Below are 19,870 nucleotides of genomic sequence, written 5' to 3'. Positions count from 1 at the left end.
CTGGACCTCAGCGTCCGGGCAGAACGATGGGGGTGGAGACGCTCCTTCAAGTATACTGGGCCGAGACCGTTTAGGGCTTTAAAGGTCAGCACCAACACTTTGAATTGTGCTTGGAAACGTACTGGGAGACAATGTAGATCTTTCAAGACCAGAGTTATGTGGTCTCGGCGGCCACTCCCAGTCACCAGGTTTTCGATGTTGGTGAGTTTATTGTTCAATTGCTTTGAGGTGCTTCACAGGAAATGTTTTTTTTAAAAAAAATAATGGCACAATTTTTACGTGTAGCACCAAACACATCTGGAACAAGGCACAGTGAACACGCAAAAAGCCAGCTTTTTTTTTCTTGGTTACATTTATTTCTATAAATTTGTACAAAAATCTTTTGTTTTTTAATAATGTACAGTATTTCCACAAAATGCCCAAAGAATTGAGCATATTTGTCCTCTATACATGTTCAGGATCACAGGGGAACAAGAACTCAGGAACCGAAGCCCCCGTTTTCCACGTTACCCAAAGGCACATTTTAAGAGCTTCGATCGTTCTCAATGATTAAAACAAATGAAGGCGGCAGGTTACACATGCAATAGTGCAATACACTTAAATATATATATATATATTTAATATATATGTATGCAGACATTGGGCTCTGAATATATTTCTCTACGAAGCATCAGTCAACATCCATGTAAACATTTAAAAACAGTCAATACTTTGTGCATAAGAGCTACTTTATATACATTCATCACTGAATTGAATAATAACCATCACGTTCTTCAAAAGCCAGAGAAATCCTCAGAGTTTACAGGTGCGACGTTTTGCCAAAAACTGTTTCATCTTCGAGGGTTCCTGCTGGATTTAAACTCTTCTCTTTGCCGTTTCTGGGTCACCAACAGAATTCCTATGCTTTCAATGGGTGCACGGCTAGGGAGAAACTGCTTAAGTTATATACACACAGGCCCAACAATGTGAAAGGACCTTTGCAAAGGAACACGAGCCAAAGGAAAATGTTTTCTGCCTCAGAGAATTTTCCAAGTCCGCACATGGCTACCCTCAAAGAAACCTGGGAACTAGAGTTTGCTCAGCGTGCTGGAAATTGAGAAGGCTGTTGGGTCTGCTACTGTTTCCAGGATTCCCTGGGGGGGGGTGTAGAGCCGTAACTGTTAAAAGTGGCATAAATGTGCTTTAAATTGATATCTGGAAGAAGGTAAAAAACAAAAACCACAAGTAGTTAATTTGGGGGTTTGAGAACTTTCTGCTGTATATCTAGTTTTTGAATCTTACTCGTTTGATGACTGGCCCAACATTGGAAGTCATCTTTTGTAAATATGCATTTATCTCTCTCAAAAAGCACTTTTCTATCTTGGGGCAGTGGACCTTGGGGCAGTGGAGGAGACCCTAGGAAAAGAGGGAGGAGAAAGAGTGGGAGGCAGGGTGGGATGAGCAAATATATCTTTTTGTTTCAGCTGCGGAGGACTCTCCAAATCATGGGTAGGCAAACTAAGGCCCAGGGGCCGGATCCGGCCCAATCGCCTTCTAAATCTGGCCCATGGACACTCCGGGAATCAGCATGTTATTACACGAGTAGAATGTGTCCTTTTATTTAAAATGCATCTCTGGGTTATTTGTGGGGCATAGGAATTCGTTCATTTTTTTTCCTTTCCAAAATATAGTCTGGCCCCCCACAAGGTCTAAGGGACAGTGGACCGGCCCCCTGCTGAAAAAGTTTGCTGACCCCTGCTCCAAATGCTGCTGGACTGCAGTGCCCCCCCATCCCTGATTTTTGACAATGTTGGCTGGGGCCAATGAGAGATGAAGTCCAGCATTCAGGTCTCCCATCCCTGGTCTAAAGGATTCACAGAATAGGTGTGTTCTTGAGAGGGATTTTGAATGGGGTAGCCAGAGAGGAAGGGTGGAATAATTTAAGAGAGTAGAGAATCTTTGGGGAGTTGAGTCCTTGGAGGGGAAAGGAAAGCCTTTGGGTGATGAAATAAGGGTAGAAAGGACAGGGCGAGCTTGAAATCAGGGACTGGGGAACCTGTTTCACAGCCTGTGGAACTGGAGGGAGCTGCTCCCGTATTATGCCAGCGGTGGCCAGGGCCAGAGGCAACTGCAGACACAGCAACAAATCTGAATTTTACCTTTGCAGAGTAGGCTTGTTTCTAGACACACACACACACATTTCTCCATCCAGACAAGCAAGGGGTATTATCAGAGGTCAAGGATGTGGACTCCAGCCAGGCAACTGGAGGAGGGTGAAAGTAAGAGGTAGGGTTGCAGAGCAGCTACAGCTTGGGGGGAGTCTTAAGGGCCAAACAGAGGAGCCTTAATGGCCAAATGCACTTGACCCCTGGGATGGGGAACGGGCAAAGAGGTAGAAGGCGGATTTCCCCTTTTAGGCGCTCCAATAACAGGGAAAAGCTAAGCCTCGTGATTTTCTCCCACTCTTGCACCTGTTAAAACCACAGGAAGAAGAAGAGGTGTTTGGATTTGATATCCTGCTTTATCACTACCCGAATGAGTCTCAAAGCGGCTAACAATCTCCTTTCCCTTCCTCCCCCACAACAAACACTCTGTGAGGTGAGTGGGGCTGAGAGACTTCAGAGAAGCATGACTGGCCCAAGGTCACCCAGCAGCTGCAGGTGGAGGAGCGGAGACGCGAACCCGGATCCCCAGATTACGAGTCCCCTGCTCTTAACCTCTACACCATGCTGGCTCCCTGTAGCTTCACTGTAGAAAAGAAGTTCGCAACCCAGTTATTCTCTCATACACACATGCGCGCACACACACACACACACTAAGCGCAGCGTAATTGTGGCTCGTTACAAGCACAAAGGGACGCGGGTGGCGCTGTGGTCTAAATCACTGAGCCTCTTGGGCTTGCCAATCAGAAAGTCGGTGGTTCGAAGCCCCAAGATGGGGTGAGCTCCCGTTGCTCGGCCCCTACTCCTGCCAACCTAGCAGTTTGAAAGCACGTCAAAAAGTGCAAGTCGATAAATAGGTACCACTCTGGTGGGAAGGTAAACGGCGTTTCCGTGCGCTGCTCTGGTTTCGCCAGAAGCGGCTTAGTCATGCTGGCCACATGACCCGGAAAAACTGTTTGCAGACAAACGTCGGCTCCCTCTGCCAGTAAAGCGAAATGAGCGCTGCAACCCCAGAGTCGTTCGCGACTGGATTTAACTGTCAGGGGTCCCTTTACTTTTTTTACAAGCACAAAAGTTGCGCCTGCCAATTGCTGCTTCTTGATTTTGCTCGAAAATATCACTGGTTTTTCCAGCATTTCTTTGGGAGGCACACAAAGGAGTGTGCCCTCTTTAAAAAGGGCCAGATCTCCACAGAAAGACACCAGGAAAGTCAACACGAGAAGAGCCAAAGAGATGAGATTTGTGGGGACCAGCAAGGTCCTTTTTCAGAGAAGGTTTTTGGTTCCCAGCCTCATTTACACAACAAGGTATAAATGGAGGTGGGGGTGAAATGGGACGAAAGACTCAGAATTTGCATTGTTTGTGCTTTCAGGAGATGCATTTCTCAACCAGAAACCCCCTTGTGCTACAAAACATATGTTGAAAAAAAAGCAGTAATGTAGCAATAGTAGTTGCTACAGCACACGTGGCAAAGGGTACAAAAACCCAGTGTGGACAAAGAAATGAGTGTGATTTGCAGAACAAACAAATGTGGGCTATGGGGTTTACAAAACCGGGAATCAGAGGGAGCTGCCTATGCAATGTCCGTCTTTTCTATGGAATAATGAGGACTAGGCAACCTGCTTTCTCCAGCTGAAATAGCAAACCTTGCAATGGGCGAATCAGAATCCAGGAACGGCCCGTGCTTCCCAAAACACTCTTGCTCCCCCCCCCTTTGTTCCTACCCCCTTTGGTCCATCTTCCCGTCTGCTGTTAAAAATCAGCACGAAGGAAAAGATCGTGCAACGCACAGAGCTCCTTCGCGCTCCTGCTTTCCCCCAGGAGAAACCCTCCATTTACCACTGAATCAGGGCCAATCACTAGAGGGACGCGGGTGGCACTGTGGGTAAAACCTCAGCGCCTAGGACTTGCCGATCGCATGGTCGGCGGTTCAAATCCCCGCGGCGGGGTGAGCTCCCATCTTTCGGTCCCAGCTCCTGCCCACCTAGCAGTTCGAAAGCACCCTTAAGTGCAAGTAGATAAATAGGTACCGCTTTACAGCGGGAAGGTAAACGGCGTTTCCGTGTGCTGCGCTGGTGCTGGTTCGCCAGAACAGCTTCGTCACGCTGGCCACGTGACCCGGAAGTGTCTTCGGACAGCGCTGGCCCCCAGCCTCTTAAGCGAGATGAGCGCACAACCCTAGAGTCGGACACGACTGGCCCGTACAGGCAGCGGTACCTTTACCTTTACCTAAGGTCCAATGTCAACAATTTCTACAGATTACCGTTGGTTCTGATTCAGAGGCAAAGAAGGCTTTTCCAGGGGAAAGCCATGGGGCGAATGGAAAACGACTTGGGCCCACTTGCTTTCAACAGTGCAGCAGTTTGGACAAGCCCATCATCGGCTTGCACAAAATCACACACAGGGTGGGGGTTAAACGGGGGCACCGAGTCCTCGGCCTAGAGGGCCGATCTAGCTCCACAGACAACCCACATGGCTGCCGAAGGCAGCAATATTCTTTCAGCGTGCCAATGAGGCAGCGGTCAGTTCACACTTGCTACATTAGATGCGTAGCTCCGCTGGCAGCACATGAGTCTCTTAATCTCAAGGTCACGGGTTTGAGACCCCCATTGGGCAAAAGACTCTTGTGGTCCCAGCTCTACAGTTCTCTGATTCTTCTAATCCCCTGGGACGCTATACCTGCATTGTGCGGTGCCACCAGTAGGAGGCAGCGTTAGAATTCAGGGCCGGGGAAAACATCCACCCCAAAATAAGTGCTTTGCACCCGCCCTGTCTTTTGGTTTTGCGAGCAGCGAAACTTTGGAGGCAGCCAGGCTCTACAGCAGAGCACACACGCCTTGCTAACTCCTAACTTAAATCTCTGGTGATATGCAATTAATAAGGAATTCTCTGCCTTCAGAGACGTGTCAGCAAAGAGCAGTCGGGGCTGAGCTACATGGGCCCATAGCTTGAGTGGGGCAGCTTCCAATGTCCAAGTCTAACAAAAGGCAAAACAAGCGTCTTCCCTCGGGGGGAACTTAAAAACCGAGTCCCATTGCTGGAGCTGGGTGGATCTGTCCCAAAGAGAAAAATACAATGGTTTCTAGCGAGGTCTAAAGCTTCGATAGTTAGACAACTTTTTTTCCCCCTTTTATCCTTTTTAAAGCTCACGCGTGCATCCGCGCTCACCTCCCCGATTCGCAGACCAGAACACACACAGAAAACAACTTGGGCTCCGGCAGAGAATTGTCTTTTGAGGCCGCGTTTGCCAAGCGACTCGCTGCCAGAAAAAGAGCGCAGGAGCGAAAGCGCCCGGTTCCCTCCCCGTGGCGGTCAATTGACTTCCAAGATCTCTGTCTCCGGCAGGCCGAATTTCGTCTTGTACTTGTCAAAGAGTCTGATCAGAGAGCTGACGTAGAGGCTGTGATAAAAGTCTACTTCCTTCTGGCTCGGGTTATCGACTTTGGGGACGGTGATGGGCTCCCCGACTGAAATGGAAAAAGGGGAAACAAGATAAAGGTTAAGAAGCATTGTAAGGGGTTGAACTAGATCAGACTAATTTAGCCAGCTAGCACTGGTGATCATCTAATGTTTATTGGATGGATTTCCCCCCTAAATTGATTTTTGAATTCTGAATTTATTGTTATTATACTGTATTTTATGCTGTTTTTTGTTGCATCAGTTAAGAGTTTTAAATTTGTTGTTAGTCACCCTGAGTCTGGTTTTCTGAACCAGGAAGGGCGGGGTATAAATAAAAATTGCGTTGTGTACGTTTCCTTCCGTTGACTGCAATCCTTACCGACAGTGGTGATGGGCTTGGGATATGGCAGCAACCCCCAGCTGTTCGGGGAGAAAAGTCCTTGTCCGTGGAAAACGCAAGGGGCCACGCCAATGTACTTCTGGAATTTCTTCTGCACCCAGCGCCCCCACGATCCCTCCTCAAAGATCACCTGCTTGTAGACTTCGTTCTCGCCAAAGGAGTACACGGGAACCAAATCCGCTCTGGAAGAGAGGTGTGAAAATCAGGGTGGACTTGATTTAAATCAAACCGATTTAAATCACTAGTCAGTAAGACTTAATTTAATTTAATTTAATTTAATTTAATTTAATTTAATTTAATTTAATTTAATTTTTGTACAGAAAGACTCATTCCTCGCTGGTATAACCTTAATATTTACAAACCAGATGAAGGTTTCATTTTTGGAATAACAAATTTTCAGAGCAGTTTTCACAGTTATATCAAAAATTACTGATTTGGTTACACTGTTAGAAATACACAGAGACAGATAATTATGAAATTATGGTGAGGTTTAGTAAGTTAACTGTTTATTTTTGGACAACTTTTCTGCTGTTCTTTATTGGAAGGAGAAAAACAATCATTTCCTCAGTAACAATTTAAACAATTTACTTAACTAAAACAATAACATTATAGCATATGTATCCATGTTTGTTAACTGATGTGGTTAAACGATTAAAAAAAAATTAGACTGAGTTTCAGCACACATGAAAAACTTAAAACAAATCCTTATTTCCTGATGGATTGCCTTTGGAATATAATGTAACTTAAATAGAAAACTATCTTTAGAAAGATTTCCCCTCCAATAGCATTTTATTTTAAAAATCAAATTTAAATTTTAAAAATCCGATTTAAATTTTAAAACATCATTTAAAAAAAATATCATTGATTTTTATCCACCCTGGTGAAAATGAAATCCCTTTTTTGTTTTGTTTTTGCATGCTCTGTCAGCGGAATAAGCATTTCACGTCATTTCATTTCACTTTTAGTTTGCATACCTCCTTTCTATATTGCTATACTTGAGGTAAGCCGAAGAAACAGCAGAGATCGCACACCTTTTTAATAATCTGATCCAATACAAAAATGCCATAATAGGAACATAACTTTAAAACAAAGTACTGTTATAAGTTATCTAAGAGACCACTGTAAGCAGATGGAAACATTGGCAGGGTTTTGATTTCACATGTTGTTGTTGTTTAGTCGTTTAGTCGTGTCCGACTCTTTGTGACCCCCTGGACCAGAGCACACCAGGCACTCCTGTCTTCCACTGCCTCCCGCAGTTTGGTCAAACTCATGCTGGTAGCTTCAAGAACACTGTCCCACCATCTCGTCCTCTGTCGCCCCCTTCTCCTTGTGCCCTCCATCTTTCCCAGCATCAGGGTCTTTTCCAGGGAGTCTTCTCTTCTCATGAGGTGGCCAAAATACTGGAGCCTCAGCTTCAGGATCTGTCCTTCCAGTGAGCACTCAGGGCTGATTTCCTTCAGAATGGAGAGGTTTGATCTTCTTGCAGTCCATGGGACTCTCAAGAGTCTCCTCCAGACCAGAATTCAAAAGCATCAATTCTTTGGCGATCAGCCTTCTTTGAGGTCCAGCTCTCACTTCCATACATCACTACTGGGAAAACCATGGCTTTAACTATACGGACCTTTGTTGGCAAGGTGATGTCTCTGCTTGATTTCACATGTAGTGTAACAATTACCATGGATAATATGGACTGACATAAAAGTTAGAGTTTGGAAGAAGATGCAGTTTTAAATGCTTAAAATGGGACCCTATGGAGGGGGTGGGGGAAAGTCCTGATATTTGGAGAAATCTCTGTACGTATATGGATATATATTTGGATTTTTATAACTTTGTATTGGTAAGAGCAAATAAAAATGTTTTAAAAAAATAAATAAAAATAAAGTAATATTAAATAATCCATTCGGATATAATAGTACGCTTAAAACTTTAAGCCCTTTATTTATTTTTATTTAAGTGTCTATACGCTTATCACATTTATAAATTTTAAATTTATTGCTGTACATTGTTTTAAATGTTTGTTTTCCTTCTGGGATTGTATCCCCAAGTGTGTTTTATAAGCTGGTCTCCGACCATAATAAATTATCTCTATCTATAAGAGTACGCAATCAAATTCAATATTGGCAAATAATAATTAAATCCACTCTTCTAACAATTACAGTAAATGATTTCTAATCGATAAAAATAACAGGGCATAAAATAACACAATACGAATCGAGATCACAGTGAAAGATGAGGAAATGAAATCGGTAATGATACATTGGGCAAAAGACAGGCTGTAAAATTTATCCTTTCATTCCACAACCTTTCCCATTCTTCAAGCTGTATATTATATAGCCTGTAATGCTTTGAAAGAGAATATGATGAAAATGATGTATAGATTGTATATTACACCAGTGAAATTAGCTAAAATGTATAAGACAAATAATAAATGTTGGAAATGTAAAGAAAAAGAAGGAACATTTTATCATATGCGGTGGGAATGTAAAAAAAGTAAAGAACTTCTGGGAAATGATATATGATGAGATGAAAAAGATGTTGAAATATACATTTTTTAAAAAACCAGAAGCATTTTTACTTGGTATTCTAGGTCAGGACATTAATAGGCAAGATGTTAAATTGTTTTTATATGCAACAACTGCGGCAAGAGTTTTGTTATCCCAGAAATGGAAACAAGAAGAAATTCCGTTGAAAGAAGAATGGCAGACGAAATTAATGGACTATGCAGAATTGGACAAAATGACAGGAAGGATTCAAAACCTGCGGGACCAGAGATTTACAGAAGATTGGAAGAAGTATATGAATTATTTGAAGAGCAACTGTAATCAACAAATTACGCTAGTTTTGTAAGGAGAAATATACGAAGTGTTAAAAAGTAGAAAAAGAGAGAGATATTGGTTATGAGTTTGAAATGTAATAGGGAAGACAAGAAATGCATACTGAGAGATTAGACTGGAAAATTTCCAGACAGGATTGATGGAAGTCAAAAGTTTGAATAAGATGTAAAAGTATGTTTAACTACTGTTGAAAATGATATGTTAAAAAAAACTAATAAAAATTATATATGAAAGATTAAGATCGTTCTTTCTCCTGCTTACCCGTGGCGCAACGCCAGCTTCACAAAGCCCTTCCGATGCCTCAAGGTCACCGAGTTTTTGCCGGGGGCGCAGTTCAGGGACTCGGCAGCGCCCCCCACCACAATCACAATGGCGTTGCCACTCCCATTCTTGGAAAGGATGTAGTCTATGGTGTCCCGATTCACAGGGCAAATACCTGGACGTTCGGAGAGAGAAAAAAAATTCAGACAAATGGGAGAATCATAGAATTGTAGAATTGTAGAAGGGACCGTAGGGGTGGCGCTGTGGGTTAAACCACAGAGCCTAGGACTTGCCGATCAGAAGGTCGGCAGTTCGAATCCCCGTGACGGGGTGAGCTCCCGTTGCTCAGTCCCTGCTCCTGCCAACCTAGCAGTTCAAAAGCACATCAAAGTGCAAGTAGATAAATAGGTACCGCTCTGGTGGGAAGGTAAACGGCATTTTTACCTTACACTTCTATATACAGTGGTACCTCTGGTTACATACTTAATTCACTCTGGAGGTCTGTTCTTAACCTGAAACTGTTCTTAACCTGAAGCACCACTTTAGCTAATGGGGCTTCCCGCAGCCACCACGCCGCCGGAACACAATTTCTGTTCTCATCCTGAAGCAAAGTTCTTAATCTGAGGTACTATTTCTGAGTTAGCGGAGTCTGTAACCTGAAGCGTCTGTAACCCGAGGTACCACTGTAGCTTAACACTCCTCCTTCCACAAGGTTTATTTAACTTTTAACATTTTAATTGCCCCAAATGCTTCAGACCTACTCAAATAATTCAGTATCTTCTCAAACCAATCCTCCTCTCTCTCACTGACCAGACGGAGAAGCTCCTAAGGAGGTCTGTTTTTTGCTTGCTGGCTTTGCCTAGAGCAGTTGGCCGCTTGCTTAGGCCCTCGGCCTCTCCTCAAGCCACCAGATGGGGACCTTGGAGGACCCCTGGCCAGGATTAAGAAGCCTCTCGCCCACCCCCATTGCATGTTTCTTGCTTCCTCTCCCTCACCTTCGCTGGGGAGGCCAGTGGTGTGGAAAGATCTGGAGAATTGCCCAGTCTGTTTGCCCTTGGCTATTTGTATTAGCCAGGAAGGAAACTGACATTTTTTGGGGGGTGTTAGCATTAGGAAGCGTAGCAGCCTGCGGGACCTAAATATGCTGTCCAGATTAGCCACCCTCTCATAAAAACTGCTTCCTATTCCCCCAAACCGATGAAGTGACTTGGCTCGGTGAAAACCATTACAGTGGTACCTCTGGATGTGAACGGGATCCATTCCGGAGCCCTGTTCGCATCCTGAAACAAACGCAACCCACATCTGCGCGTGCACGGGTCGCAATTTGCCGCTTCCGCGCATGCGCATGACATCATTCTGAGCGTCTGTGCATGCGCAAGCGGCGAAACCCAGAAGTAATGCTCAACCCAAAGCTACTTTAACCGAGGTATGACTGTATTTACGGTTTTTAAATTTACCTGCTGCTTTTCTTTGGTTATTTTCTGTGGCGTTTTTGAACTGTTTCTATTGCATGTTGCACATCTCCTTTGGACGTGTGTGTGTGTAAGACAGTGGATAAATAGCGACAACGACCAACAATCTTGTTGCCGTTTCCTGCAACATCTGGATAGCTCAGTTGGTTAGAGCGTGGTGCCGATCAGTGCCAGATTTACTTAGAAGCTAAACAAGCTATAGCTTAGGACCCCACTCTCTTGGGGGGCCCCAAAACATTTAAAGGGGGATAAAACTTGATGTGCATTTCCAAAAATAAGATAAAAAACAAATAAAACCTACATACAGCAATAGTGTTTTGTGTTGTGTAGGCTCCTACGATGTAAGTCATGGGCCCCGCCTGCTAGCCTGCTCCCTCAAATATCACTGGTTTGCTCCTTCCTACATACAGGGTGCCCATATTCTGCATGGACAGGTTGCATGGTAACATGTGCAAATGGCTTTAGCTACCTATTAGGTCCAAAAATTACCATGTAGCATATATTCAGTGCAAAAAACAGCGAAAATTTGTTGTTGACAAAGGACAGCTGGACAAATAAAGGGCCCCTTCAGTAGCTTAGGGCAGGCATAGGCAAACTCGGCCCTCCAGCTGTTTTTGGCCTACAACTCCCGTGATCCCTAGCTAACAGGACCAGTGGTCAGGGATGATGGGAACTGTAGTCCCAAAAATATCTGGAGAGCCGAGTTTGGCCATGCCTGGCTTAGGGCCTTATTAAACCTAAATCTAGCCTTGGCCAGACTGTACAGCCTATTGAATTTGTACAGCCAGTATTTATGTGTAGGAGAGCATGAAAAGGCCTCTATGCACACCCTATGGAGGGGCTGCCATGTGGAAGCAGATCTGTCCCTTGCCCTCGGCTCTGTCATGTTCCTTTCTTCTGGGCTTCCAGTTTGGACACAGTGGTGTCCAAACTTTTTTCCAAGAGGGCCAGATTTGATGAAGTGAGGGCCAACCAAAGGGCTAGCCAGAGTTGTTTTTTGAGATTGAAGTAGTTGACCTTTTGTAGGATTTTACCCCAAAGTTGTTGAGCTTAATTTTTAGGGTTGAAATTCTTGTGCTTTTTTTAGGGTTGAAGTTGTTGAGGGTGGGGTTTTTTTAGGATTTTACCCCAGGAAATGAACTTCCACAGGCCGGATTAGACCCCCCAGAACAGACTTTGGACATACCTGACCTATTAGGTCCATAAATGACCATATAGCATATATTCAACACAAAAAAACAGCGACCATTTGTTGTTGACAAAGGATAGCTGGACATATAAAGGACCCCATTACCTTCAGTAGCTTATAAAGGTAAAGGGACCCCTGACTATTAGGTCCGGTCATGGCCCACTCTGGGGTTGCGGCGCTCATCTCGCTTTATTGGCCGAGGGAGCCAGCATACAGCTTCTGGGTCATGTGGCCAGCATGACTAAGCCGCTTCTGGCGAAACCAGAGCAGCGCACGGAAACGCCGTTTACCTTCCCGCCGGAGTGGTACCTATTTATCTACTTGCATTTTGATGTGCTTTCGAACTGCTAGGTTGGCAGGAGCAGGGACCGAGCAACGGGAGCTCGCTCCGTCACGGGGATTCGAACCGCCGACCTTCTGATTGGCAGGTCCTAGGCTCTGTGGTTTAACCCTCAGTGCCACCTGCATCCCATATAGAAGTGTACATATGCTTAATTTGAATATGTTATTATTGAATATTGTTGAATATATATATTATTGAAGCTTCCCTGTCTTACAGACACACACACACATCCAGCCCTCTTCTAAACCAGAAGGAGAAATACAAAACAACAACAACAGTGGCTTCAGTGCTCTTTTTCGCTGCAACCTGCTTGGATTATTTTTCCTTCTTTGGCCACATAGAAACGTTCTTATAAATAAATGTGTACACGTGAGCGGACCAATGTTTTATATATTGCTTTAAGCCACCCAGAGTGGCTGGAGAAACCCAGTCAGATAGGCAGGGTATAAATAATAAAGTGGTTGTTGTTGCTGCTGCTGCTTCTATTAACCCAGATAATGAGCATTTTCATTTAAATGTGCCAAGCAACAGGGATAAGAAGCTTGGGGTTCATCTACATCAATACTGTCTGCACTGACCGACAGCAGCTCTCCAGGGTTTCAGAGAGGGTACCCTCCCCAGCCCTATTGAACCTGGGACTTTTTGCATGCCAAGCAAATTGCTCTCCCACTGAGTCACATTCCATTGGTAAAAGGTAAAGGACCCCTCGATGGTTAAGTCCAGTCAAAGGTGACTATGGGGTTGCGGCACGCATCTCGCTTTCTGGCCAAGGGAGCCGGCGTTTGTCCGCAGACAGCTTTCTGGGCCATGTGGCCAGTAGGACTAAACCCCTTCCAGCGCAACGGAACACAGTGACAGAAACCAGAGCGCATGGAAACGCCGTTTACCTTCCCGCCGCAGTGGTACCTATTTATCTACTTGCACTAGTGTGCTTTCGAACTGCTAGGTTGGCAGAAGCTGGGACAGAGCAACAGAAGCTCACTCCGTCATGGGGATTCGAACCGCCGACCTTCCAATCGGCAAGCCCAAGAGGCTCAGGGGTTTAGACCACAGCGCCACCCGTGACTTATTGCCGTGTTGAAAATGCACCGTGTCGGCAGTTTTTCGAATCCTTACCCCCAGACATCAAGTAGTCCCTCAAAATGGGCATCCTGAAATTCCCGGCTAACGTCGCGAGGTACGGCCGAATCCCAGGAAACTTCTGGCTCACGCCCGTGGCTTCTGTGCTAAAGTTGCAGAAGGCGCCCAACCCCATGATGCCGTGCGGATGGTAACCGAAGATGTAATTCCTGTGCGTTGCCAAGTTGTGGGTTTTTACGAGCTGAGGAGGTAGGAGGAGAGACAGAGAGATAAAATGAATGTAAGATACTTCACCGGAACAGAAAAAATGCAAGCTACTTCCACTAAAATGGAGAGAAAAGTTGTTCCCTTGAGATGGAGGAGAGAGAGAGAGAGAGAGAGAGAGAGAGAGAGAGAGAGATATCTTGGCAGTTTGTCTAGCTCTGGAATGGCAACTTTATCTTGACCACAGCAGCTCAGTTTACGTGCCCTAAGAATTCATACGCCCCACGTTGCTGTTCCGTCTCCAGATAGCTAGGTAAGAACAAAAGCAGGAAAAAACCCGTCCGGTTGAACAGCCTTCTTTCCTTTGCTGTTGCATAAGAAAAACAAAAGGCTCTCCATCACAAGAAAAATACAATAAAGGTCTTCTCTCGCATTACAGGCTCAGAGACACACTCAAGACTGTTTCTTAAAAGGCGCAGCTGTTTGAAACCATACACACACGTGGGCATAGTTAGGGTCAGCTGTAGTTACCCGACAAGCAAAAACTGGGCAGCAGATTCATGTAATGCATGGGTAGGCCCAATCGCCTTCTAAATCTGGCCCGTGGACGGTCCAGGAATCAGCGTGTTTTTACATGAATGTGCCCTTTTATAATTATAATTATAAGTATTATTATTTATACCCCGCCCTCCCCAGCCAAGGCCGGGCTCAGGGCGGCTAACAAGCAATAATAAAAACAGGTTGAATGAATACAACTTAAAAACAAGATTAAAATACAACATTAAAAGATTGAAACATTAAAATGCAGCCTCATCACAGGAGGAAAAAGGGAAAAGAAAGAGGGGGAGGGAATCAAATTGGCTCCAAGCCAAAGGCCAGGTGGAACAACTCTGTCTTGCAGGCCCTGCAGAAAGAAATCAAATCCTGCAGGGCCCTGGTCTCATGAGACAGAGCATTCCACCAAGTCGGGGCCAGTACTGAAAAGGCCCTGGCCCTAGTTGAGACCAATCTAACCACCTTGCAACCTCCAAAGTGTTATTTGTGGACCTGAAGGTCCTCTGCGGGGCATACCAGGAGAGGCGGTCCCATAGGTACGAGGGTCCTAGGCCGCATAGGGTTTTAAAGGTCAAAACCAGCACCTTAAACCTGACCCTGTACTCCACCAGGAGCCGGTGCAGTTGGTAAAGCACTGGATGAATGTGATCCCGTGGCAAGGAAATGTTATCAGAGCCCCTTTTAGTGTGCATTTACAGGCAGAGAACGTGGGTCAGATGGTTTTACCGTGTCTGAAGAAAGCAAAAAAACCAGCCTGTCTTGTTCTGGGCCTTTTAACAGCCTTTTCTATCGAAATCGGCAAGTTAAGCGTAACACAACATAACTTGACGGATGCTCTGGTAACCTCGAGGTTAAATTATTGCAACACGTTAGGGCTGCCTCTAAAGGCTGTTTGGAAACTTCAGCTGGTGCAGAATTCTGAAGCCAAGCTTGGCAAGAAGGTTTGAGCATATTATAACCAATCCTGGCCTGACTGCACTGGCTGCCAATTAGTTTCCGGGTCCAATTCCAAATCAAATTACAGGAATTTGTGGAGACGACTCAATTGACTAGCAAACTCAGAGGAAACTCAAAGCAAAAATTTGCAGGAAAAATGGGATGGTTATAGAAGATATGTTCAAAAATACAATCATAGTTTTGACTATGTGCTAGCATTCTAGTGATAAAGGAATTAAAAGGAGGTGGACAACAATTAGGAATTTATTATGTTTTCAGAACGTATTGGAAAATATATATAGAAAGGTTTATTGTTTCGTGTTGTCAGGGACTCAGCGGGAGCGCAGGGAGGAGAGGAGATGGAAAGCGAGGGGGAGCAATCCGAGGGCAGCGTAGGAGAATATGACAGCAGCCCGATAGATTCCATGAGCCTCTCCAGCGAATCGGAAGATTCACAGAAGGGGGCGCCGATGGGCAGGGCAAGGGGCGACCCAAGGGGGACACCCCAGAAGCAAGGGGCCAGCGGGGACTCCCAGAGCAGCAGTTGCAAATCAGGACCAGCTTCCCCACCAGAGCGTAGTGGGGGGGAGGAGTCCCAGGTGTCAGAGCCCACATATGCACCACCAGCGAGAGAAGATGAGTCAGGGTGGACCACGCCTCCATCGGAGAGCGAGTTAACGGTTAAGAGGAAAGTTGCAGGCTGGGCGCGCGCGCCAAGTTCAAAGGTACAGGCGAGCGGCACAGAAGGTAGCCCGGATAGGGAACCAGGTCCTAAAGCCCGCCGGAAGGAGGGGCAAGAATCGTCAGGGTCAGCGTCAGAGGAGTCCAGGAAGGATGAGACCCTAGCGGGCAGGAGGGCCCAGAGGAGAAAGGAATTTAGGAAGAGGTGGAGCAAAGCGAGAGTCTTAAACTGGTGTGGAGGGGGAGGAGACTCAGACAGGACTTCGCCGGTCTAAGGTCGGGACGTAGAGCTGCACGCTGCGGCTTTAAAATGGAGACTGAATCTCAATAAAGACTTTTGTACATAACTACAGCCTAGCGTTGGTCCTCTGTGAGCTGGGACCTGGAGGCAGCTCTGACAGTAAGTCCTGTCACAAATTTCAAAGAACCTCGCAACGTGAGAGGACGCAGCGAGGGGCGAAGATTGGTGCTTCGCGAGCTCACAAAAGCAGCACAAGATGACTACAGAAGAACGACTGGCAGCTTTGCAAGAAGCCGTGGTACAACTTAACGCAGAAATACGAGCGGCAAGGAGGAGAGAAGAGGAATCAGATGCTGTCTGCAAGGATCTGCAAAACAGGTTGGAAATGTTGACTAAACAGGGGCCACCGGCAGCCAAATCAGAAGGGATCGGGCTCGGGAAGAGAGGGGGGAGCCTGGTGTCGCATTTCGATGGGAGTCTGCAGCAATATCCTAACTTCAGAGCAGACGTAGTTTTTGCGCTAAAGTTGCTGGAGAAGGACTTTAGAGATGAGCAGGAGAAAGTAGGCTTCATACTAACGCATCTCCATGGAGAAGCTAAAGCGTGGTTGCGCAATCTGTGGAGAGATAATGATCCAGCCCTCCAAAACGCAAAAGCCTTCATTAAGGCGATGGACGATTGTTTTTTATCGGAGATAGATGTGGATGTCGCTAGAAAAGAGATTCACGGTCTGAAACAAGGCAGAGCCACTGTAAGGCAATATCATTCCCGCTTTTTTGCATTGGTCAACGCGCTGGGATGGGAAAAGGACTCAGCGTCCGTCAGGGACCTGTTCTGGGAGGGGCTCAACGGGGCTGTGAAAGACGAAATCGCAAGGGGGGAGAGGCCACGGAGCACTCAAGAAGTGGTCCAGAAGGCGTTGACGATTGGTGTGCGGCTGGAAGAACGTCCCTGGAGCAAAGATGAAGGGCGTTGGGGACGCACGCCAGCAAGGGCACCTCCTTTCTTCCCCAGAGACTCAGCGCGCGCTCAATCCACGCCTCCACTGGGAGGGGGAGAGGAGCCGATGGAGATAGGTGGTGCCAAGGCTCAGTCAGCGACCAGAGCCCTCACACCAGGAGCAGCCAAGGTGAAGCCTCCTAGAGGGAACAGGAAGTGTTACATCTGCGAAAGTGCTCAGCATATGGCAAAAGAGTGCCCCCAGAGGCTCCACAAGCACAATGCAGCCTCAGCAAAAGTAACAGAAGCAGCTCAGCAGAGGGAACCGCAGCAGGGAAACGACGAAGTCTGGCTGGAAGCAGAGCCGCTGGGGCCCAGCCAGACGAATCAGTGAAGCAGTCCCCAGGAATCTTACAGCCCACAGACCCCTCCCGCCCAAACCAGTGGTGCAGCTCACCGCAACACTCCAGCTTCCCAATGGGCTCACCATGGAAGTGCCTATTACCATTGACTCTGGTAGCAATGCAGACTTTATGGGGGTGGATTTCATCAAGCAACATAGCATAGCGCTCCTGCCTGCCACGATGCCCCTGAAAGTAGTGACAGTCGATGGAAGAGAATTGCTGGGGGGACAGGTGGTACAGCAAACGCCGCCAATGGTGATGCGCATTGGAAATCACCGCGAAGTCATCAGCTTCAACGTCACCCAACTGTCAGACACGCCCATAGTGTTGGGCATGAGCTGGTTGGACAGGCACAGCCCGGCATTGGCATGGTACCAGCGTAAATTGACCTTCTGCTCCTCCTACTGCGCAGAACATTGCATCATGACTAACCAGGAGGACGAGGGGCAAGAGGATGACCCACAGCTACAACTGGGCATGCTGCAAGCTGTACCCGACAAATACAAGGCATTTTTGGAGGTCTTCTGCGAGAAGGAAGCGGACAAGCTGCCTCCCCACAGACCCTACGACTGCAAGATTGACCTCCTGCCGGGGGCAACGCTGCCGACCGGAAAACTGTACTCCATGTCTGAAGACGAACTGCAAGAGCTCAGGGAGTTCATAGATCACAATTTGAAGCGGGGATTCATCCGAGAATCCAAAGCAGTGGGGGGCAGTCCTGTGTTCTTTGTGAAGAAAAAAGACACGCCCCAGAAGAGGCTTGTAGTTGATTTCAGAATTTTAAATTCGAAAACCAAGCCCACGGCTTTCCCGATGCCCAAGATCGATGACTTGCTCGCGACTGTGAGGAAGGGACGCATCTTCACCAAGCTGGATCTACGAGGGGCGTACAATCTTATACGCATGCGAGAGGGCGATGAGTGGAAGACGGCCATGTTCACGCCCTTGGGCACCTATGAGTATAGGGTTATGCCTTTCGGTTTACAAAATGGCTCCCACTGCTTCCAAGCCTTCATGCATCACGTGTTAGCGGGGCTCCTCTACAAGAAGTGCGTCTGCTTCCTGGACGACATTCTGATCTTCTCGGAATCGCAGGAGGCTCACGAGAGAGATGTCAAGGAAGTCCTGCAAAGACTACGGGAGCACAGGCTTTACGCCAAGCTGGAGAAATGCCAGTTCGACATGACGGAGGTGGATTTCCTGGGCTACAAGCTGTCCGACAAGGGAATCGCCATGGACAGCGCCAAGGTACGATCAGTACTGGACTGGAAGAGCCCGCGCAATCGGAAGGAGGTCCAGAGGTTTGTCGGCTTTGCTAACTTTTATCGCAAGTTCATCAAGGGTTTCGCTATGCAGACGGCGGCCATCACGGACACCCTCAGCTCCAAGAAGAAGAAGTTCATCTGGACGGAGCAGGCGGAGCAGTCCTTTCAGAAACTCAAGCGTCTTTTCGCTTCCGAGGAACAACTGCTGCATGTGAACCCCAGCAAGCCCATGAGGGTGGAGACGGATGCCTCCGACAGAGCCGTGGGGGCAGTCCTGTTGCAGCGAGACCCGCAAGGGGATTGGAGGCCGTGTGCTTTCTACTCCAGGAAGCTCAGCAAGTCGGAGCAGAACTACACCATCTGGGACAGAGAGTTGCTGGCCATTCATGCAGCATTCAAGGCGTGGCGGCACTTCCTCATCGGAGCCAAACACACGGTGCAAGTTCGCACGGACCATAAGAACCTGGAGTACTGGCGCACTGCGCGGTTCCTGAACCAGAGACACATCCGCTGGGCGGAGTTCTTTGCGGATTTCGACTTCAGGATAGAATATATCCCCGGAGACAACAACGTCATGGCTGATGCGCTATCCAGGAAGCCGCAGTATCTGGAGGAAGCAGCACCGGTAGCGGCCAAACACATTTTCGCACCCAAGGCGTGGGCATGCGCTTCTGCCACAGTAGACCTGGAAGCGATACGGCGCGAGCTGCGAACAGATTCCTTCGCGCGCTCCAAGATGGAGGAGGTGCGCAGCGGCACGGCAAAGGATGACGAGTTCCAGATACGCGACGGACTGCTCCTCCGCAAGGGGGCCATCTACGTACCGGGAGATGAACTCCGCGCGACAGTACTGCAACAGCTACACGACGCACCCAGCGCCGGACATTTCGGCAAGGAAAAGACGGTGGAATTAGTAGCCAGAGACTTTTGGTGGCCCAAGATGCGGGGAGAAGTCGCGGAATACGTCACGAGGTGCGACACCTGCCAAAGGGCCAAGCCAGTACACAGACCGCCGGCGGGACTGTTAGAACCGCTACAGACCCCGTCCGAACCGTGGGAGAGGGTAGCCTTGGACTTTGTCACTGACCTGCCCAGCTCGAGGGGCAAAACAGCAGTACTCGTGGTAGTCGACATGTTCACCAAGATGGCGCACTTCATTCCTTGCGCGAAGGTGGCCACAGCGGAACAGACAGCCAAGCTGTTCATAGACCACGTGTTCAAGGTACACGGCCTGCCACGGTCTATCCTGTCCGACAGGGGGCGTCAGTTCATCTCGAGTTTCTGGCGGAAGCTGATGGGGATCCTGAACGTCAAGGTCAACCTAGCGTCGGCAAGACACCCGCAGACCAACGGACAAGCGGAGAGGTCAACGCCGTCATGCAGCAGTACCTGAGATGTTACGCCAACCAGCAGCCCTCGACCTGGGTGGACTATCTGCCCCTGGCCGAGTTTGCCTACAACAACACACAACACGTGTCCACGGGGGTGACACCGTTTTTTGCCAACCACGGGCGACATCCCAGGAC

The 19,870-nt window shown here is 47.5% G+C and overlaps 1 protein-coding gene across 1 annotated transcript in view; it reads right to left on the bottom strand.

The window, feature by feature from the left end:
- Nucleotides 1-333: 333 nt before the first annotated feature.
- DGAT2 (diacylglycerol O-acyltransferase 2) overlaps nt 334-19,870 on the bottom strand; it is a 67,744-nt gene continuing 48,207 nt past the window's right edge. The window contains exons 5-8 of the mRNA XM_079974019.1: nt 13,156-13,360; nt 9,036-9,210; nt 5,920-6,122; nt 334-5,608 (exon numbers count right to left, since the gene is read on the bottom strand). Coding sequence (XP_079830145.1) covers nt 5,454-5,608; nt 5,920-6,122; nt 9,036-9,210; nt 13,156-13,360 — 738 coding nt within the window. The 3' untranslated portion in view covers nt 334-5,453. The remainder of the gene's footprint in view (nt 5,609-5,919; nt 6,123-9,035; nt 9,211-13,155; nt 13,361-19,870) is intronic.

The sequence above is a fragment of the Podarcis cretensis genome (assembly GCF_951804945.1).
Source record: "Podarcis cretensis genome assembly, chromosome: 4".
Classification (NCBI taxonomy): domain Eukaryota; kingdom Metazoa; phylum Chordata; class Lepidosauria; order Squamata; family Lacertidae; genus Podarcis; species Podarcis cretensis.
Note: the sequence above shows the minus strand (reverse complement) of the source record. Positions and strands in the feature narration are given on the sequence as shown.